Below are 18,341 nucleotides of genomic sequence, written 5' to 3'. Positions count from 1 at the left end.
ACCTGAGGTGACATTCCAGTCCAAGGGTGGCAACTTGCTCTGGTATTCATCCTCCCAGGACAGAGGAGGCAGAGAGAGAGTTGAAAACATAATGTGTTTGGGAACATGGGAAGAGCATTGGACCAGGTAGACCTCCAAGCCTACATGGGTCTGTTGATTCTAGCAGGAGTATATCGGTCAAACAATGAGGCTAGAAAAAGTCTGTGGGATGCTGAGTCCGGGAGGCCTATATTCCTGTCAACAATGTCCTTACAACAGTTTCAATTAATTTGGCAATACATTTTCAGTGTCTATTCTTTGTATATTCACAGCAGTTATTCATATAAACCACTAGTCTGAGACATTGTTTACAGCTTAAAAGGGTGTTAAATAACATTTGGTGATGATTAATGGTTTTTGTGTTAATGTAAGAGCAGTTAAAACAGACCGGTCAAATTTGACCGCGAACACTAAAGTAAGGGGGGAGAAACGAACACGACAGGAGGGTTAAGTATTTAACAATTAATTGGCCTTAAGTAAAAAAAATAGCTGAATAAAGATGGCATTAATGGAGAAAATCTTTTTTACCCATGTTACCTTGTGTATTGTGTAAGAACTGGTTGGCAACAGCAAATGCTGGTGATCTTGAACGTTGCTCAAATTGAGAGAATACAAAACTCTATTACCCACAATGCAAAGGCACTGCCGCGGAATAACTAAACCTGTGTGGGGCGGTGTGGAGCAGAAGGTTAGGATTAGAGTTGGAACAAAAATCTGTTCTTGTTAGAAACTATTATAGTCAGACAATTAATAGCAATTGATGCTGACGTGACAAAGTTATGTGACGTGTCATTCTACGCCCTCACTGAACGTCCATTTAGCCTACAGATAAAAGAAAATTAGAAAGCGACTTTTATTTTGAAAAGAGTAGACCACTTGACACGGAAGTGAAACCTTTGGTGTCGTCAGAACACAGGAACACATGTAGTTTGGCTTTACTGACAAAACATTTCAACGTGTCTTTTCTTCAAAGTGATTTTTAGCTGCTGTCACGCTGCTCTTAAGAAACACAGTTCACGTTACTCTCCTCCTCCTTTCAAGGTAATTATGTGACCTGCTAACGTGGTTGAGCTGGTTCTGAGATAGCTACCTCTAACGTTAGCTTACTCAGCTAAAGCACCAGTACTGTTCATGTTATAGTTAAAAGCAGACATATGGCATAACAAGTTAAGGCCACGTTAAGTGTCGTCATTCGTTGAAATCAATCTCGATATCCAAACATTTATAAAAGTTGCTAAGCGAACGTTAACTTATCACTAAATTGTATGAGTTTAGCTAGTTTTCAATACAACCTGTCAGTTTTGTTTTGTTTTGTCAAACATCTTGTGTTAGTTAGATTTTCCTTAATGAATCGTTATTTAACCCCAGCAGAGTGCATTACTGTTAACCTAACGTTAACTCTTCCCAGCTGGCAACGGAACCTGAAGCTCACCGTTTATGATGTCACAGGCCACCAAACGCAAACACGTGGTCAGGGAGGCTTTTGGGGACTTCGTCACGCCCACAGAACACCAGCAGATTGTGAAGGTGGGCTGTGTAGACTTCAGTGTATCTCACGTATTGACCGTAAACAACCCCTGGCATCACAGCGAACAGCTGGACGTTCTCCTGACTCTCATCTCCATCCTCTGCACTTGTAGGTCACTGGTAGCCGTGGCAACAACCTCCATGAAGCCGTCACAGCCCAGGGTGTGACCTTCCTGGTGAGCATGCCCCCCAAGTTCCGCAAGAACCTTTGGATCAAGAGAGGTAAGGGATTGAGTGGGATGCTTAGATTAAATAGTCTAGAATAGATGATCACAGAGCTCATTCGGTATCAATCAAGCATGCACTATAAAAACAACCTGCTTCATAGAGCTACCAGAGAGCTCCATAGGGTGTATATTTATATATATATATATATATATATATATATATATACACCTTTTTAATTAGCGCCCAGGAGTCACAATAAATAAAGTGTTACCACTTCACAGGGATATGCCAGTGCAATGTTTGTGTTTTTATTTATCTTAAACTTTGTGAATATCAGACTGTGTAGTTTTGCACACTTGATTTCTTGCATATGTGGGACGCTAACATATTCTCTGTAATTTCATATCGGCTCTAAATGCACACTGAATATATTATCCGTCTGATTATTATTTTTTTTGCATATTATCTCATCTCCCACAATATATTTTCCCAAAATAATAGTGCTTGCATTTTCTACCACAAGGGTTTACATGTGGGACTTTTGACTCGATGTTAAGCCGCTCTGCAGCTTTAAAAAATAAATGATATTGGTATTTGGTGCTTTTTCAAAGAGACTAGATATTGATATGATATCGATAGAATGCGCCCATATCAGTCACTGGTGTGAGGACGTATTGGTAAGTACTGGCTGAAAGACAAATCGTTATTTCTCTTCATCTCCCTTTATTCTTTGGTTCTCGTTTCAAACATGTCTAGGTCACTATGTGATTGTGGATCCCATTGAGGAAGGAGAGAAGGTGAAGGCAGAGATCAGCTTCATTCTCTACAAAGATCACATTCAGTACCTGCAAAAACAGCAGCTCTGGTGAGTGGGAACACACACACACACACACACACACACACACACACACAACACAACTAGCATCATTTTGTCAAGTGTACCTGAGCGTTTTGTTTTTCTCCTCGTCTTCCTCCAGGCCAGAGGGGTTTACGAAGGAGCCGGACAAGCCAAACAAAGAGCAGAAGAAGCAAGAGGAGACGGAGGAGAAAGACGAGGCCTTCAGTGGCTCTGAGGATGATGAGAGTGACCTCTTTGTAAACACCAACCGCTGTAACTACCAGTACAGTGAGAGTGAGGAGGAGGACAGCGAGGAAGAGGAAGACAAAGAGGAAAGGACAGAAAAGGGTTCGTAGTGGCAGCACCGAGGACACGGACGATCGAGAGTGAGAGTTGTGAAAATCACGAGACGGTGTGCTCTGCTGTGCTGCTGCCATCACTGACCGATGATTTGAAGAGATGGCCCTCGTGCCACAGCTCCGTCTGGACTGCCTGATGTAGCCGTCACGTGGCTGGGCTCATTGAATGGACTTTAATGTAATGGAACAGAATAAGTCTTGCTTGTTAAATTGATTTAAAAATAATCAGTGATGTCAAACTGTCAGTTTGAACTTATTCTGTAGTTTCACAGTCTTACTAAAAATGTGTCAAACTCAAGCATGTTTATAGTCTGAACTTCAGTCCAGTGATTGCTGTATTGCTAGTACACTACAGGGTGTCCAGTATACCCAGGTCATGCTGTACATTTGCAGGATGTTAATGTGAACTGTTAAATCCATTCATCATCCTCCATAGGACAAAATTGAAAATTGCATGACTCAAAACCTTGTCACCGTTGACAGACCACACTTTTATCATGTTTAATTTGAGTTCTTAGTTTAGCGTGAGCATTTAAACATCTCTCCAGTGTTACTGGTCCTCTAGAGAATATTGCTTTAACAAGCTGGACTGTTACCGTTCCTACAGATTATTTGATTTTCAAATGAATGCAGCCGATAGCCTCGGTGATTTTAAAGATCAAAATGCTCTGGTTCCAATTGTATCACGTTGTTCTAATAGTTGGTCATTGTGACTGATTTGTGCCTCATCTTTTTCTGACATTCCTGACTGATTTTGGTTTGTGTAATGATAAAAGTTTTGGAAATAGATTCATTCTTAAGATGTTTTTTTTTTTCATCACTTGGACTTCGACATCGTCCTCTCGACGTCTTCCACTTCAAGAATTCCACGTCTTCTAAAGAATAGCTTACTTTTTATTTCACATTCAAAGAACCATTTCTTCCAGAAACTGTGTTTGCGCAGAAGGCGATGACGGTAAACACGTTGTTCCCAGATCTGCCACGTATACATTCACAAAAGATGACATCATAATATACTATATGGCATAGAGCGAGTAGTATATCTGTACCGCCAGTGGAACCCGTTCTGCAGGGATTATTGTCGTGTTTTGTTTCGGAAGGCATTGACGTCAGGGTTCTTCCACCACCCCCGTAAATACATGGCCGATATTACCTGCATCAATACATTTATTTTAATCTAGCAAATAAGACATGACAAAATGGATTATTGTGCTTGCATCATAATAATGGTTGGGGATTAAACAATTATTTGAAAAATGTTTTATTTGGCCGAAAGAGTTGGTCTGTACTAGTTTCTTTAGCAAAGCAGATTATAAATAAGTCCGCTGGGTCTTTGTATGTGAAGTACAAGAATGTATCTGACTCATTTGTCATAATAGCTAGTCGGTTCTCTATAGCATAACTGGAGTGGAACCAGACTGACAGGAGACCTCTCCAGTTTTCAGCACTGCAAAACTTTTTCAATGGCTGTAAACTCAAACTCATCTTTAACATTGGCTGCATTAACACAGCTGCTTTCATCGTATACTTTATGTATGTAAACAGGTCATTTCAGATTCTACTAGCCTTTAAAGCGATAAAGCTGTACGTCTTTTTGAAGGAATAAATAACTCATTGTTCCTCTTACAAAGAAAAAATGGAATTCATAAGCAATAAAACACTAATGTTTAATTTAATACACTCAGGGTTTTTGCTGCTACAGCCTTACCTGTTATATGACCACTAGCTCACAGTGGCTAATGTCAGCACACTTTAGCTAAACATTACTGAGTCAGTTCACAAACGTTGTCTCTTCTACATTTGTGCCGCTCTCCAGCACTGTACACATTATTCTCCCATTTATTTCCATTCATTTCAGTCCAATAGAACAGTAAACTTGCAGACTTGAGGGGTTAGGGAATACATTGTAGCCAACTTCATGTCTGCATGTCGTAGCTAAATTATCATTGTGTGGTATGTGTAGATTGATATGAAGTTTTCAAAAGCAGTGATATATCGGTCAACATGTAAATAGACATTATGGTCACAGTGATGATTTACAGTCCCAAGTCGTTTAAGGTTATTTTGTTATATGATCTAAGGCATGGCAATCAATGGCCTTTCAGATAAATTATTAATTTATAAAAGTACAAAAAAAAAATAGTAATTGTAGTAAATAGTAAAAATACTGGTTTAGAAATTATGATCAACTATTGATCAATCTATTGTCATATCAATGGACCACATTGTTAAGTATAATTAAATATAACCCCAGAACATGGATGCCTCAGATGCCTCAATAATTACTGTGTATATTATTACAGCAGCTCATTATTGTAGTGGCAAAATTGTTCGTTTGAGAAACTTTGGCTGGTCCTCCACTTTTGTTGTGTTTTCCTTCAAGTTTGCCTCTCTCAGGGGCGCATCCCAACACAGTGACTGTGTCATTTTCATGTCGTCCCACAGTTGAACTACCTGGGTGGGGCTTCGTTTGTGTACCAATAGAATTGTGTGATACGAACACAGCTCCTCCTCCTCTTCCCTGTTAGGAAAGTCAAACGTGAGGAAGGCAGGGTGGTGGTCCAGCCGAGCGTTAAGACGAACCATACACATCCCCACATAAACGTCGTCGATTGGGAACAGGTGAACCCTTTTAGACATGTTGTGTAGGCGTTTGGTCAACAGGCCTGAGTACACCACCCCTCCACCGCCTGCATACAGAGGATAGAGGCCCTTGTAGAAGCTGTCTGGGATAAAGTACTTGGACTCGTTGACTCGGTTGGGTAAGGCTGCAACTATGACATCCCCAATCATGAAGTCTTCAATGGTCTTGTGTGCTTGTGGCTTCTCTAGCTGGTCCTGGAGGTACGTCATCATCCTCGGGGTGTTGACGAAGACGTCGTCGTCCCCCTTAAAGACGAAGAGAGTCCGGTTGCAAGAGTGGGAGAACCAGCTCCAGAAGAGCACGTCTTTCAAGGTGAGATTGAAAAACGTGTCCCTGAAGTCCCACTGCAGAATGTCTCCATAACGTTCGCTCTCCATCTGCAGTAACTCAGATGAACTAACACTCAAATTTTCCTCTCTTCCATTCCCGAGCAGGAACACCCTGCGGACGTATCCTCCACCTTCTCCTCGTCCTCCTCCTTTACCTTTCCTCCACTGTCCTGCTACCCATCCCGCCTGGCCCCAGGTCTGTTCGAATGGCCTGCCGGTTCTTAAAATTCCGCTCTGTTGACTTGATGGCCAGGAGAAGGAGAGGGGCGTCCCTCTCATCCTTCGCCCCAGCTCCACATACTCCATCTGGCTGGATGAGGGTTGGGTAGTCTCTCCTTTGCATGTGGCTCACATACTCTTGTAACTGCTGTGGTAGCTGATCAAAAGTTTTCCTCATGCTGTCCAAGTTGGTAACTTCAGAGAAACCTTGCGTCCGTAGGGACTCATATGAGGTATCGTTGTCAGATCCCCTCTCGATGTTGTTGGGGAGCAGAATGAGGTTGAAATGGCGGTCGATGGTCATCTGGAGACGGTTCCAAATGGGGTCTCCGTGCTGGCGGAGGTCCCAGAAAGTTTTAGGGAGTGGGCCAAAGCTCTGGTTGCTGTAAGTTCCAGGGGCCACAAAGTGAATAAGTTCTGGTGCTGCAGTGCTATCACTCATGGCCAAACACAACATGGCAGTAGCGTAGGCGAACAGCAGGACCAAGGAGATGCATGGCGTGCACACGCACACCAACACTGTGCACCAGCGACAGTAGAAGCGTGCCATTCAACTGCAAATATAATAGTATGTTAGTTTGGACAAATCTTGAATCTGTGTAAAAAGAGATGTTTTTGAGTATCACAATACAATAAATGTGCCATGAGTTAGTGTATGCATGGACAGAGAGTAAGACATAGTCATCAGATACATTTTTCCCAGTTCGAATGTACATTTGTAAATGTTGAAATTTCTCTAGAGACTCGTGTATCTACAATTCAATTACAAACTGAGCCAGATCAGCTGCCAAATGGACCTTGTGGTTTTATCGAACCCCAAATCCTAATTAAAGTTATTACCGATGTGTCGGCCTACAGTTTAGTCAAACTAAGTCATTTGGCAAGATGCGATCATCTTCTCTTAGGGTGCTGAAATAAATGAAGAGTCAACAGCTTTCTTTGCTTACCTGTTTCGAGTGAAGGCTCCCACATTCATTGAACACTTGTCTGATTTGATAAGCAAAGCTGGTTGTCCACGCTAGTAATCCGATTGCCTCCTTATCCGAGCATTTCACAGGAAAAAGAAAATTAACAAAAGATTGCCTCTCGAACAAGATGAAATCCAGATACAGTGAGTCAAGGTTCTTTCTCCTTTCTAACCTAAAGTCATCTGACGAGCTGTGGTACAACCACATTGGTGTGAACAAAGATCACAAAAGAAACACCCTCTGACAACAACGCTAACACAACAACCTATATATCCCTCCACTAGCTGAGTGAAACCTGTACAGAACAGGTCTAGCGGCCGGATAATAGGTCTGGGAGCACTGAAGAAGAATCCTCCCAATACAATCCCCCATAGTTTCTCTGCCCCCAACTCATCAGGTAAAACAGGACGTGTGAGGGGGAGACTCAAGTGCTTGAAATACCTGGGGTGCCTCTGGAATCCTGAAAATGTTGTGTTTCATCACTTCTGGTAACAATGAAACCCGCAGTGGGTTTGGGAAACACCCAAAGCACCCGTTGAAAAACACTCCTGTTCAGAACGGGCCAAATGCTTGTCCTGTGGTGTCTCTGGAGAACCACTCCACACTGACAGAGAAGTGAAGCTCTAGCCTAAGTTCAGTCAGGAAGACGATGCTCTTGCATGCCTAAAACCATCGTTTTTTTTTCTCATACATCTGCAGTTCACTCCTCAGGAATGCTCACTCATAATTTCATTGCTCGAGGCTGTCAATCATGATATCAGCTGTTTAGATCAGCTGGTCTCTTCTATCCAATAGCACAATGTAATGGTCATTTTTTACGTAGTATATATTTCTACTCAGTATATTGTACGTGTCTCTGTTGTGCAAAAGAAGAGTTCTCCCTTCCCTGTTCACAAAGATAACTGTGTTGCATGAGAATGTTCCATGCCAAAGCCTTCGGGCCTTTTGGTTGCTTGCTGTTTGTTTTTCATTGTTGTTTCTATCAGTCTGAGACTGAAATGTCTGTAACATTGGCCATCGGCCCCCACCTTTGCTCATTCTGTATAAAGAAAGTGCGTTCACTTTTGTCTTGGTTCTTCCTCACTGAGACTGTACTGTTGTGATGATTGAACCTTCTCTGCGGAGAGAATAAATATAATGATTATTTCAGCATTAAAAGACTCACGCAAAGCGGGTATAGGAATTTTTTCCACCACAACAACAAAACAGTTTCATCATTAGCCTATCATCTAGCTGCTGTCTCTTTTTAAATATTGTTTCTTTACCTTCAGGACGTTCGTGCTGCTGTTACGCGCCCCTCCACCTCCCCATCTCCCCATCAATGCATCATAATTCACACTATCCAGCATCATGTTAGAATCGAAAGCTCCACCGTACACAGTACATTGTGTTGAAAATGACTTTGTTTCACTCAAAGTCAAAATGTGCATGCAGGATTTACTAATCTAATCTAATCGTTTTTTTTTTCATAAAAACCTTATTTAAAAAAAAAAAGCATTATTTAGCCATGTCACATTATCAGGCTTCGTCCAGCATACAGCAGCAAAAGGCTGCTCACTTGTTACACCACTGCTCTAATTGTTACAAAACCCGTTGATGGTACATGTCTACACTCTGCCCCATTATTCTTAGTTCATAAATGATGAAAAGCACAGGTGTTGCTAATGTCGCTGATTAACGATGACCCTATTAAATTGAAATGAACCAGAAAGACATGACAGCTAGCATGGACACAGTAACAGGACCCTGGATGTGCCAAAACTAAAAAGGAACACAGACAAAATTAAATATTATTATCAATCCCACCTGTGGTTTTCCTGGTTTGTCATATAAGTCAAAATGTCTGCTGTGACAGAGGCCTGTTTGAATGAAAATGAAAGTCATCACACGCTACAATAAGCTGTTATTTGACATTTTTGTAAAATGTAAAACTTTACTATCCAAATTAATGTTTTCTCTAAAAAACATTCTGGAGTAGCACGACATATTGCAAATCTATGAATAAAATTACCGTTTTTATCAATTTACATGCAGAAGGCACCATCGTCCAGTTCATGGCACATATTACAGACGAGGAGAATGCTGCCATCTACTGGTCATATCTCTTCAACTCCGTTCTTACTGTACCTTTGGTGCACTTTGTTACCACCTCTTTATATAAATAAAGAAGGAACAACAGATTCTGGGCAACCGTAAATAAAAAACTATCGTTGTTTTTTGTGTGTGACAAAGATGACAGGACTGTTTCAAAATGGTAGGAATAAAGTTTTATTTTTCATATGAAGGGGTGGTTTTGGATTTGTCTTCTTTTACAAGTATGTTTTTGATAAAACTTGCAAAAAATCATCTAGCATATTCCAAGATTGATGGACATGAAGAGAAAGGGGATTTATTGCTGAATGTTAAAATGAAGACACGTTTTTTTATTTTTTCACCGAGTGGAAAAACGATTTGCTTGCTGCTTTTTCCATGCACCCAACTACCAGTACCACTAGGACATGCAGAGGGGTTGGGGGTGAGAGGAGAGGAGAGGAGAAGGGCAGGAGGGAGGGGAGGGGGGAGAGGAGGGGCGGAGAGAGAGGGAGTTGGGAGGTAAAAAAGATAAAGGCAAACTGCTTGACAAACACAAACATGGCAGGGCTTTGTGTGTGTGTGTCGTATGAGGCTTTGTGTGTACATGTCTCAGTGTGTGCTTCGTTGTGTGTGAGGTGTGAAATGTGTGTGTGTGTGTATGTAAAGAAAAGGGGGAGTGCAGGGTGAGGAAAAAGAGGGCGGGGTGGGGGGAGGGTGTTAACAATTCAACTAGCTCTAGAAGCACACTACCCTCACTTGCAGTATTTCCACGTTGCAAATCTCAGATTGATTACAGTGATAGTAAGACAAAACCTAGCCAGACCTTTGGGTCATGAACCCAAATAATGTTTTCATATATTTCTAGCATGATTCCCCTAAATCTGAAGGGGTTTGTCGCCATTTTTAAGATACTTTCTATATCTGTGATCCATGCATCTCCTGTGTGGAAAAAAAGAAAAAAAGAAAAACAACTCTACTTGTTGGAAATGAACTCTAATAAGGACACATTTTTCCTCAGTGAGCTCCAAAGGGTCTCTAAACCCGATGTATATCGGAAGACTTTCGGACACGATCAGCCTACCGTTAGTGTGCTGTTCAGTACACTCGTCTGGAGATGGGGCCTAAATTCATCTGTTGCTTCTGTAGGTCGGTTACGGGGGTGAGAAAGACATGAAGGTGAGGGGCGGTGTGAGGTGGAGGGGGCGGACGGAGACAGACAGATAACAGATCATTCAGTCAATATGACCAAGCAAAGGAAGTTCAATCAATAAAGGTATAGGAAAGCAAATCAAGGATGCAGTAATCAGTATTATCATATACCGTTGTTTGGCTGTGAGCTTAAGAAAAAGTAGAATCGGACTCAGAAACTCGCTCTCTAGCAGTGTGAACCTGCACGCAGCGACCGATTTTGACCCATCGGAGCAGCGCCATCGCTACAGGTGGTGAAAGGTGGTGGCGATTCCAGGGGCCCGCAGTCGGAGAGGGCCCGTAAAGTAGCAGGTTTATATTAGTAAAAGAAGAAGAGGGAGGGAACCCAGAGCAGTATCCTCCTCTCAGGGGGCACAGACTTCCTAGCTACACCCCTGCAACATAGTGAACAGATGTGGTCTCTGCATCATTTTTTTCATCATCATCATCATCGTGACCCACACGCCGCGACACACATGCCCACTTGCACACATACACACAACCTTTTAAAGTAAAAAGAAAAGAAAAAGCAACTGAATCTCCCTTCTGATTCTAATAGTTTTTACCCACGCTTCCTTAATCATGGCCACGAGTGAACGCAACAAACCTGACGGACAGACAGGAGGGAGAGTGAGGGGATGTGGATCTGGCCTGCGGACTGAACTGTGACTGAGATGACGTGCGCTCACTGCTTTGAGTCTTTTGGCTGTGATGTGATGGGGAAGTCCTGAGACACAGTGCGGCTCTAAGCTGCTGGCATAGGAAACGGGCGGGCTGGGCAGTCCACGGGAGGCCAGAGTCAGGCTGGATTACAACTGGATTGGTTAGGTTCGGTTTGGATCGGCAGCTCCCTGGCCAATGACTGCTCACGGAGGGAGGTTCTTACAGTGCAATGGAGCTTCTGGCAGCGTGAGGATTGGTGAGAGGAGCATGTCAGTCAAACAAGAGACCACACTTTTCAAGGTGAACGGAGGCGCCAACCGAATGAGGCTTTATGGGGTGTACATATAGGCACACAAACACACACACACACACACACACACACACACACACACATACAGAAACACACACACTGCAACCACCACCAATGTCATGGCAGCACCCTGAACACCTACACAGGAATCTGGATTTACTTCCCCTCAACAACTCCCTAACACTCTTGTTTTCACAGGAATACCAACAAATGACTGACAGGCAGCGAACGAGGACATAAATGGCCGATGTGATTCATCCGAGAAAAACTACCCTCCACTTCCGGCTGCGTCAGTGACGAATGTCCCTGTGAATCGAGCGCATCGCGTGGATCATACTCATGTAAACAGACACCTTTTACACAGGAGGAATCAATATTGCATGATGACATAATCAGATCACAGTTCAAAAAGAGGAAGATCCCAAATCAGAGAAAAAACCAAAGCAAAAGGAAGGAAGAGGGTTGGTCTCTATAAAAAACGAGGAGTCTTTATAAGAAAGGCTACAAAAACTCAATGGGACCTCCGACTTCAGCATACAGCAAAAGGCACCACAATATTATTCTATTTATCTAACTTGTGAAAAAATTGGCATGTATTTCTCTTATTTTTTCATCTCTCATAATGCTGTAAATCAAAAAACTTTACATATAAATATTTCCCCCCCGTTATAAAAAAAGTCTTTGCTGTTAGCTAGTAGACAATTTTTGCTGAAATGAAAATAAATATTTCATTTGTTTAGAATATCTGTCTGTTATACAAAATAAAAATATTTCTCCTAGGTGCAGGTCTCTAGTCCACTGGTTGTGTGTACAGTAGGAGGAAGGGGAGTGTGTGAGGTGGAGGGGTGGGTGGTGTCGGGAGAGGGAGGGGGGGTTAAGTCTTAAAGGGGCATGTTGTCGGCCTTGGAGCGATGCGACTGGGAGCCGCGGCTCTGCCCGTTGCTGCGTGTCCCAGGCCGACTCAGCCCGCGGTGAGTCCGTGTGTCCGCACCAGATGACGCACGGTAACCTGGGGCGGTTTGGGGCGGGTCCATGTTCATGTTCTGCATACTAAGGAAAGGCGTGCTCTCCCCGTGACCATCCTCTTCCTCCTCCTCGTCCTCCTCCTCCTCCTCTGACTGGCTGAAGCTCTGTGAGCTGTAGTCCCGTAGGCCCGTTGAACGCTGGGAGATGTGTCCATTGAGGCGGTTGCGTCGCGGGCGGCGCCGGCTCCGGATGGGTTCCCGCGAAGAGGCGTACTCCTGCGTGGTCTCGTAGGCCTCGTCGTCAGGGAGGCGGTAGGGGCTGGACGGTAGACTTCCTGTGCTCTCCGTCAGGTAGGGCCGCCGCGGACGCCGGGGCTGCCTGTACAAACTCCCATCCTAAAACGTAAAATAGAGAGGAGGACTTGATGGACACTGTATATGTTAAATATGTATGTTTGGCAGGGGTTTGCTCAAAGGAACTTCAGCAGGGTGCCAACACAGGGATTTGAACCATCAAGTTAAAGGTTAAGTCTGATTATATACTATATGTTTCTTATTGTGATTAAAACTCAAGAAAAAAGCGAAACCAAGAATTAACTCATCCGACTAACCAGTATATCTATCTAAAGCCTGATATACAGAGCAGGAGAATTATCATTGTATTCCCTAGAGGAAAACGCAAGTCACCTCAGAGTAGTGGGTTAAAATTACACATCAAAAATGCCATCTTGCTGTGTTGTTGGGTGCCAGAATCGAAAGAGAATGGCTCCAACTTGAAATTGTAGTGCATCCCTTTGAGAGGACAAACTGTGATTCGAGGCTCTAGCGAGCTACAACATCAGCAAAGCGAAGTCGCCACAGCCGTTGCACCTCAGCGGTGAGCTCATCGCTCTAGCAGAAGGCTAAAATATTAGAGAGATGGAGAGAAAATGTTGCTAATAGCTTAGCCTACCTCTAACCGTAACCGCAGCCGGGAGCCTTTGATTGCGGTTGGCAGAAGCTAAATTGTTGTTACCATTTTCTCTCCATCTCTGAAAAGCTTCACCAACATTGCAGGACTCTCTTTAGGCGCCTGTTGCCAATGCTGGATAGTCACATATACTATGTGTGTAAATGTCTGGCCATGGAGTCAGCGAGTAGGTTCTTTTTCCTCAAATAACACCCGCGCTGCCGGAGAGTGAGCGACTTTACATATTCAAGGAAACTTGTATTTTCCACCAGCCATTATGAAAACAAACAAGTCAACAAAACTTGCTACCCAGCGTTGGCTAATGTGTTCAGATAAATATTCTGCCACCACTTAAGCTCCGCTTCGCTCACCAAAATGCATCATTATGATTGCTCGCATAAAAGTGGCCTCGTCCTCTGTGCCACAGAGCTCCGGTGTTTGTAAAAATGATAACAAACACATCAGTGAGCCACACTGTTGGGTTGAGTTGATCCCACATACACCGTCCTGCTGCCGTGAATACTCACTAGAGCACTAAATCTATTATTCAGCGGCTGAAAATAGTCCCCAGCAAAGGCAGACTATTTAATCCTGTTTGACTAATATTAACTAAAAACTACACTGTCCAGCTTTTGGGAAATGATTTTGTCTTTAAAAACAATAAAAACGTTTGTGACCCATTTCTTTTTAAAAGAAAGAGACATAGACGCTATAGTCCCATGGAGATAGGGCTCCATGATGGCATTTTGTCATCATCACCGTCATTGGTATGTGTGTACTGTATCTGCCTACGCACATCGGGGCATCGTAGCAGCGGCTGGTCGTCCTCTCTATGGTAGGCGGCTGCGGCGGGGGGCAGGGAGAGGGCGTGGCTTGTGTTGGGCGAGGTGATCTGGAAGGTGGGCACCTGGGGCGGCAACGGGGGATAGTAGAACTCCACCGGAGACAGCCGCGCTGGCGTGGTCAGCGCCGACACATACCTGGACGGGAAAGACAGCGGCAGGTTATTGAGGAGTCTGAATGGCATCTTGAAGTGGGATGCAAAAGTGACGGGCGGGATGCACTTCTCTGTTGCACACACACTTCCAGCATCAGCCATTCTGTCAGCGAGGGCCACCCATCTGTTTTCCAAACCACTTGTTGTAGGGGCTGGAGCCTACCCAGCATGCACTGGGCAAGAAGAGGGGCACACCCTGGACAGGTCGCCAGGCAATCACAGGGCTGACACACACAGACTAACAAGATTCACGCTTTGTTTCCAGTCCACCTGACCTGCAAGACTTTGGACTGTGGTTGGAAATATACAAACTCCACACAGACACACTGCAGCCAGCTGGCTCCGGCTCGCACGCAGTGACCTTTTTGCCATGAAACGACAGCGTTAACTGCCTCGCCACCTCGCCACCCACTCAGTCCATCCCAAGAATATTTACAACATTACTGAAGATGTGCCTTCGCATATGACTGCTGCACCTCATTGAGTTTAGTTGTTAATGCACCATTTTGCCAGAGAAAAGAGTCAATATAGCACCACATTGATTCACGCTAATCAAGAATTACATATTTGTCCCATCAAAATGTATTGGAACTCTGAATTTGTATGAAATGATATAAGAAGCACAACAGCAGGACACAAGGCACATCACCACTAGTTTCTATGTTGAACAGACGAAATAAAATCATGTAGAAACACACTCCTTTAGAAGTTATTAAACATGAAAAAGTTAAGAGAATAATCTTGTTCAATATCAAGAATCTGTATTATAGTATTGCACACAGGTAATACAAACACAGCTAAATACATGTCAAGTCTGTTTATTAGGCACTGGGCATTCTGGGACATGTAGGAAACCATTAAGGTGGTAATTGTTCAAATTAGAGTTTAATTATTTAATTACCTTCACTACCACCACAGCACTGGTTTATAAATTCACATTACAATATACTGTACAGTATCTGGGTGATGTAGTCTTTGACTTTGAAAAATTCATAACTAATAACTGCCACTTGGTGTCGCTAAAGAAGGGATGGTGTGATAAAAAACAAAATAAAGTAAAAGTGTTGGATAGTCATGAACAGAGACAGTGTTAAATACAAACACCACCACACACACACACACACACACACATTACCACCTTCCCTACCTGTCACTGTGAGGCGAGTCTCTTAGAGAGTCGTAGGAGTCCCCGTACTGCATTCCCGGTCCGGACATGTCCGTGCAGCCCCAGTGGGCAGCCCTCCTCGCCATGCATGCCGGGCTGCTGCACTTACTGGTTCCCACAGAGCTGGACAGCCCACCTGACTGGCAGTCTGAGTTCATGCTCTCTGTTCGCTCCATGCTCCACGTCTGCTCCTCGTGTCTGCAGGTGTGGGTGTTAGCAGAACAAGTTGAAAAGGTTACAGCAGCACTGAGGAGGCAGGAGGATACAGAGGAGGACGGAATGCTGGGTAAAGAGACTATACTGCAGGAATAAACTTGAGGAATAAACTGCCATCATTTTCAAAACGAGTTTACCTACGCTGCCAACAAGCCGTTAAAGTTGTTAAAGGTTTGGTTCACCTTTTCTGACTTAGCCCCTTGTGTTTTCTACCCATGCAGGTAGCATTGGTTTTAACTGGAAACGTTTTGAGATAGCCGTCTCTGAGATTTCTGCTGCCACCACAATACAAGAATCAATACAATACAATAAGTGAAGTGCATAATTATCATTTTTTTGCCAGCAAACAAAAAACTTGAAACAATGTTCCTGATGCTCTGGATGATCCAAAGCACTCACTGGAGCTACTTTCTACAAATTAAAAAGTCCCTATGAAAACTGAAACATTTATATGGATGTTCAATCAGTGTCCATTAGAAATGTAGTCATTTGTAGCAATACATTCCATTCTACATGTACCAGGATGCATTGCCTCATCTCTATGCCCCCCCCCTCCCCCCATCACTCCACCCAGCAGCCGGGAAACACAACTTCTGTTGGTCTTGTGAAGCAGCCGCATTTATTTGTGCACAGGCTGCAAACTCTACTGTACATTTACTTAATATCTTCACTGCTAAATGAAACTCTCCTCTGCTCTGATATTCAACTGACAGCATTTGCCATCAACACTGATTGGACATCTACATCAAAAGACAGCACATTTTCCCTTTAATAACTGAAAGTTTAAGAAGAGAAATCGCTATCTTCGCCTGTGTATGTGGCCCATCTGGATGTGCGTGTGTGGGCAGGTCTACCTGGAAGCATGTGAGGCAGTGGTAGAGTGGTGAGAGCGGGTAGACATTCGACTGCCTGCGTAGTTGCCCGCACCCTCAGCTCCGTGGCTGATCACACACTCTGTCGTTGGGACGCTCTTGGAGATGTACTGCAACACACACAGACACACACACACACACACACACACACACACACACACACACACACACACACACACACACACACACACACAAAATAATTTGAATACTTCATACTAATGTTTTCATTTTCCAAAGAACAAACATATCACACAATGGTTGAGTATACATAAATATAAAATGATATCTAATGAGAAGATTGTCCTGCACAGATCTTTTGGAACTCATCATCAGTTCTCGTTCATTGTTGCCATTATGCTGACTCATGCACATTTAGTCTCCAGGAGAATGGTAGGTGTTTCTGCCCTGTTTTTGCCCAGCTTTGTGTCACCATATTTTCCTGAGTTGCCAGTGGATCAGAGCTTTATTGACACAAAGATTTTTCTGATGGCTTCTTGGCTGAAGCTCTGTGGGCTTCCTCTGCAGTTTGCTCAGGCGAAGCTGACATCCAGTTCTAGTGTCTTCTTCTTCTTCTGTACCTCCTTTTGCATGAAGTATATAATATCTTCTAAAAATCCTATTTATAGACAGTTATATTTAATTAAAAGCACTGACAAATCTGGCTTTATTTCAGCAGCACTTAAGATAAGAAAGCAAAGTCAATCTGGAGATTACAAAATGTGACTTCTATGCATCCTGATTAGGAGCTAATAGATCGTTGCAAATGTATTGCTTTGTTTTACTGTATTATTGTTATTGTTGGCTACCAGAAGCCCCACAGATACCACATCCACTCTGGTACACATTTTGAGCTTAACTAGCAGTTGTAATAATAATTTAAAGAAATGTAAGAAAGCCTTATAAAACAACGTATCCCTCTTGACATGAAGACGTGCAATCTAATCAGTGAACATTGTTGCGTTTATTATTTATTTCTGCCCTGAGAGCAGCTCTGCCTCTGAGGATATCTTGACCCTGTCAGGAGTGACCTGCTGTGGGTTTCCTCTCAGCAGGAACTGCAGGGTTGGCAGGAGGTGACTTTACTTCCAGCCTGTCAGTTAATCCTGACCTCAGGTTCACCTGTGCCTGCCTCTGCTGTGTGTCGGCACTGCTTGAACTGAACTCACATCAACCATGGGGATCTCCTCTGGACCGGGCCCGGGGTGTTTGGGTCCGTTGGCCAGCATGCGGTTGGGTTGCTCCACACACTGATTCTGGTTCTGGTGTAGGTGACTGTGCATCTTCTTCCTCTGCTTCCTGGAGGGGTGGTGATGAAGGAACAATCAGTGATCTGGCAAAGGTGCTAAACTAGAGACAGTGACTGATATCAGTTTGCTGTTACTTTAATTGCTCGTTAAAAATCCCTTCCATCTTACTCTATTCTTAGCTCTCACTACATCATGGCACTTCACTTATCACATGATCCTTTTATGGATACAGCAATATCATCAAGGTACAGCAGCAATGACTCTATTGCACACCTATGAATTAAAGCTTATTCTTCTGTTGTAGTTACTGTAAAATGCTCAGGACTGGAAGGCTGGGAGCAATCCAGACTATACAGAAAATCTACCATAAAGAGCAGCGAGGATTAATTCACAAGTGAAGGCTCTTGATCCCCTTGATGTGATTGTGTATTAGGTGGTTTATATCATGCTATCAACATGACAAACCCACCAACAAATAAACAAGCAAACAAAATAATTTGCCTTTTGCTCATAGAATATGCCATGGATAATTATTCACTGTACAGTAGTGGTAGAAAGTAACTCAGTACACTTACTCAAGTACTTTACTTAAGTTCAATTTTGAG

General features: G+C 43.3%; 2 protein-coding genes and 1 pseudogene across 5 annotated transcripts in view; 1 reads left to right on the top strand and 2 right to left on the bottom strand.

The window, feature by feature from the left end:
* The first annotated feature begins 921 nt into the window (after positions 1 to 921).
* On the top strand, positions 922 to 3,720 carry eif1ad (eukaryotic translation initiation factor 1A domain containing). Of its 3 annotated transcripts, none has more exons than XM_076103247.1 (5): positions 922 to 1,080; positions 1,448 to 1,566; positions 1,680 to 1,788; positions 2,491 to 2,599; positions 2,712 to 3,720. In XM_076103247.1, exons 2-5 carry the CDS (start codon positions 1,477 to 1,479, stop codon positions 2,926 to 2,928), a joined length of 525 nt encoding a protein of 174 aa, XP_075959362.1. In that variant the 5' UTR covers positions 922 to 1,080; positions 1,448 to 1,476; the 3' UTR covers positions 2,929 to 3,720. The 3 variants fall into 3 exon arrangements, with proteins under 3 accessions (XP_075959362.1, XP_075959363.1, XP_075959364.1); XM_076103248.1 differs by having other exon boundaries at positions 924 to 1,080; positions 1,411 to 1,566; XM_076103249.1 differs by having other exon boundaries at positions 924 to 1,080; positions 1,408 to 1,566.
* Positions 3,721 to 5,241: 1,521 nt separating this feature from the next.
* Positions 5,242 to 6,673, bottom strand: LOC142963103 (N-acetyllactosaminide beta-1,3-N-acetylglucosaminyltransferase 2-like; annotated as a pseudogene).
* A 5,118-nt stretch (positions 6,674 to 11,791) lies between these two features.
* The window catches only part of nrg2b (neuregulin 2b), a 49,525-nt gene continuing 42,975 nt past the window's right edge, over positions 11,792 to 18,341 (bottom strand). For both annotated transcript variants that reach the window (XM_076103274.1, XM_076103272.1), the window contains exons 7-11: positions 17,656 to 17,785; positions 16,472 to 16,599; positions 15,384 to 15,599; positions 14,036 to 14,219; positions 11,792 to 12,686 (exon numbers count right to left, since the gene is read on the bottom strand). In XM_076103274.1, coding sequence (XP_075959389.1) covers positions 12,207 to 12,686; positions 14,036 to 14,219; positions 15,384 to 15,599; positions 16,472 to 16,599; positions 17,656 to 17,785 — 1,138 coding nt within the window. In that variant the 3' untranslated portion in view covers positions 11,792 to 12,206. The remainder of the gene's footprint in view (positions 12,687 to 14,035; positions 14,220 to 15,383; positions 15,600 to 16,471; positions 16,600 to 17,655; positions 17,786 to 18,341) is intronic.

The sequence above is a fragment of the Anarhichas minor genome, unplaced genomic scaffold (genome assembly GCF_050575085.1).
Source record: "Anarhichas minor isolate MPS153535 unplaced genomic scaffold, ASM5057508v1 ptg000028l, whole genome shotgun sequence".
NCBI classification, from domain to species: Eukaryota; Metazoa; Chordata; class Actinopteri; order Perciformes; family Anarhichadidae; genus Anarhichas; species Anarhichas minor.
The sequence above is the reverse complement of the archived record's forward strand: the minus strand, read 5'-3'. Positions and strand labels throughout refer to the sequence as shown.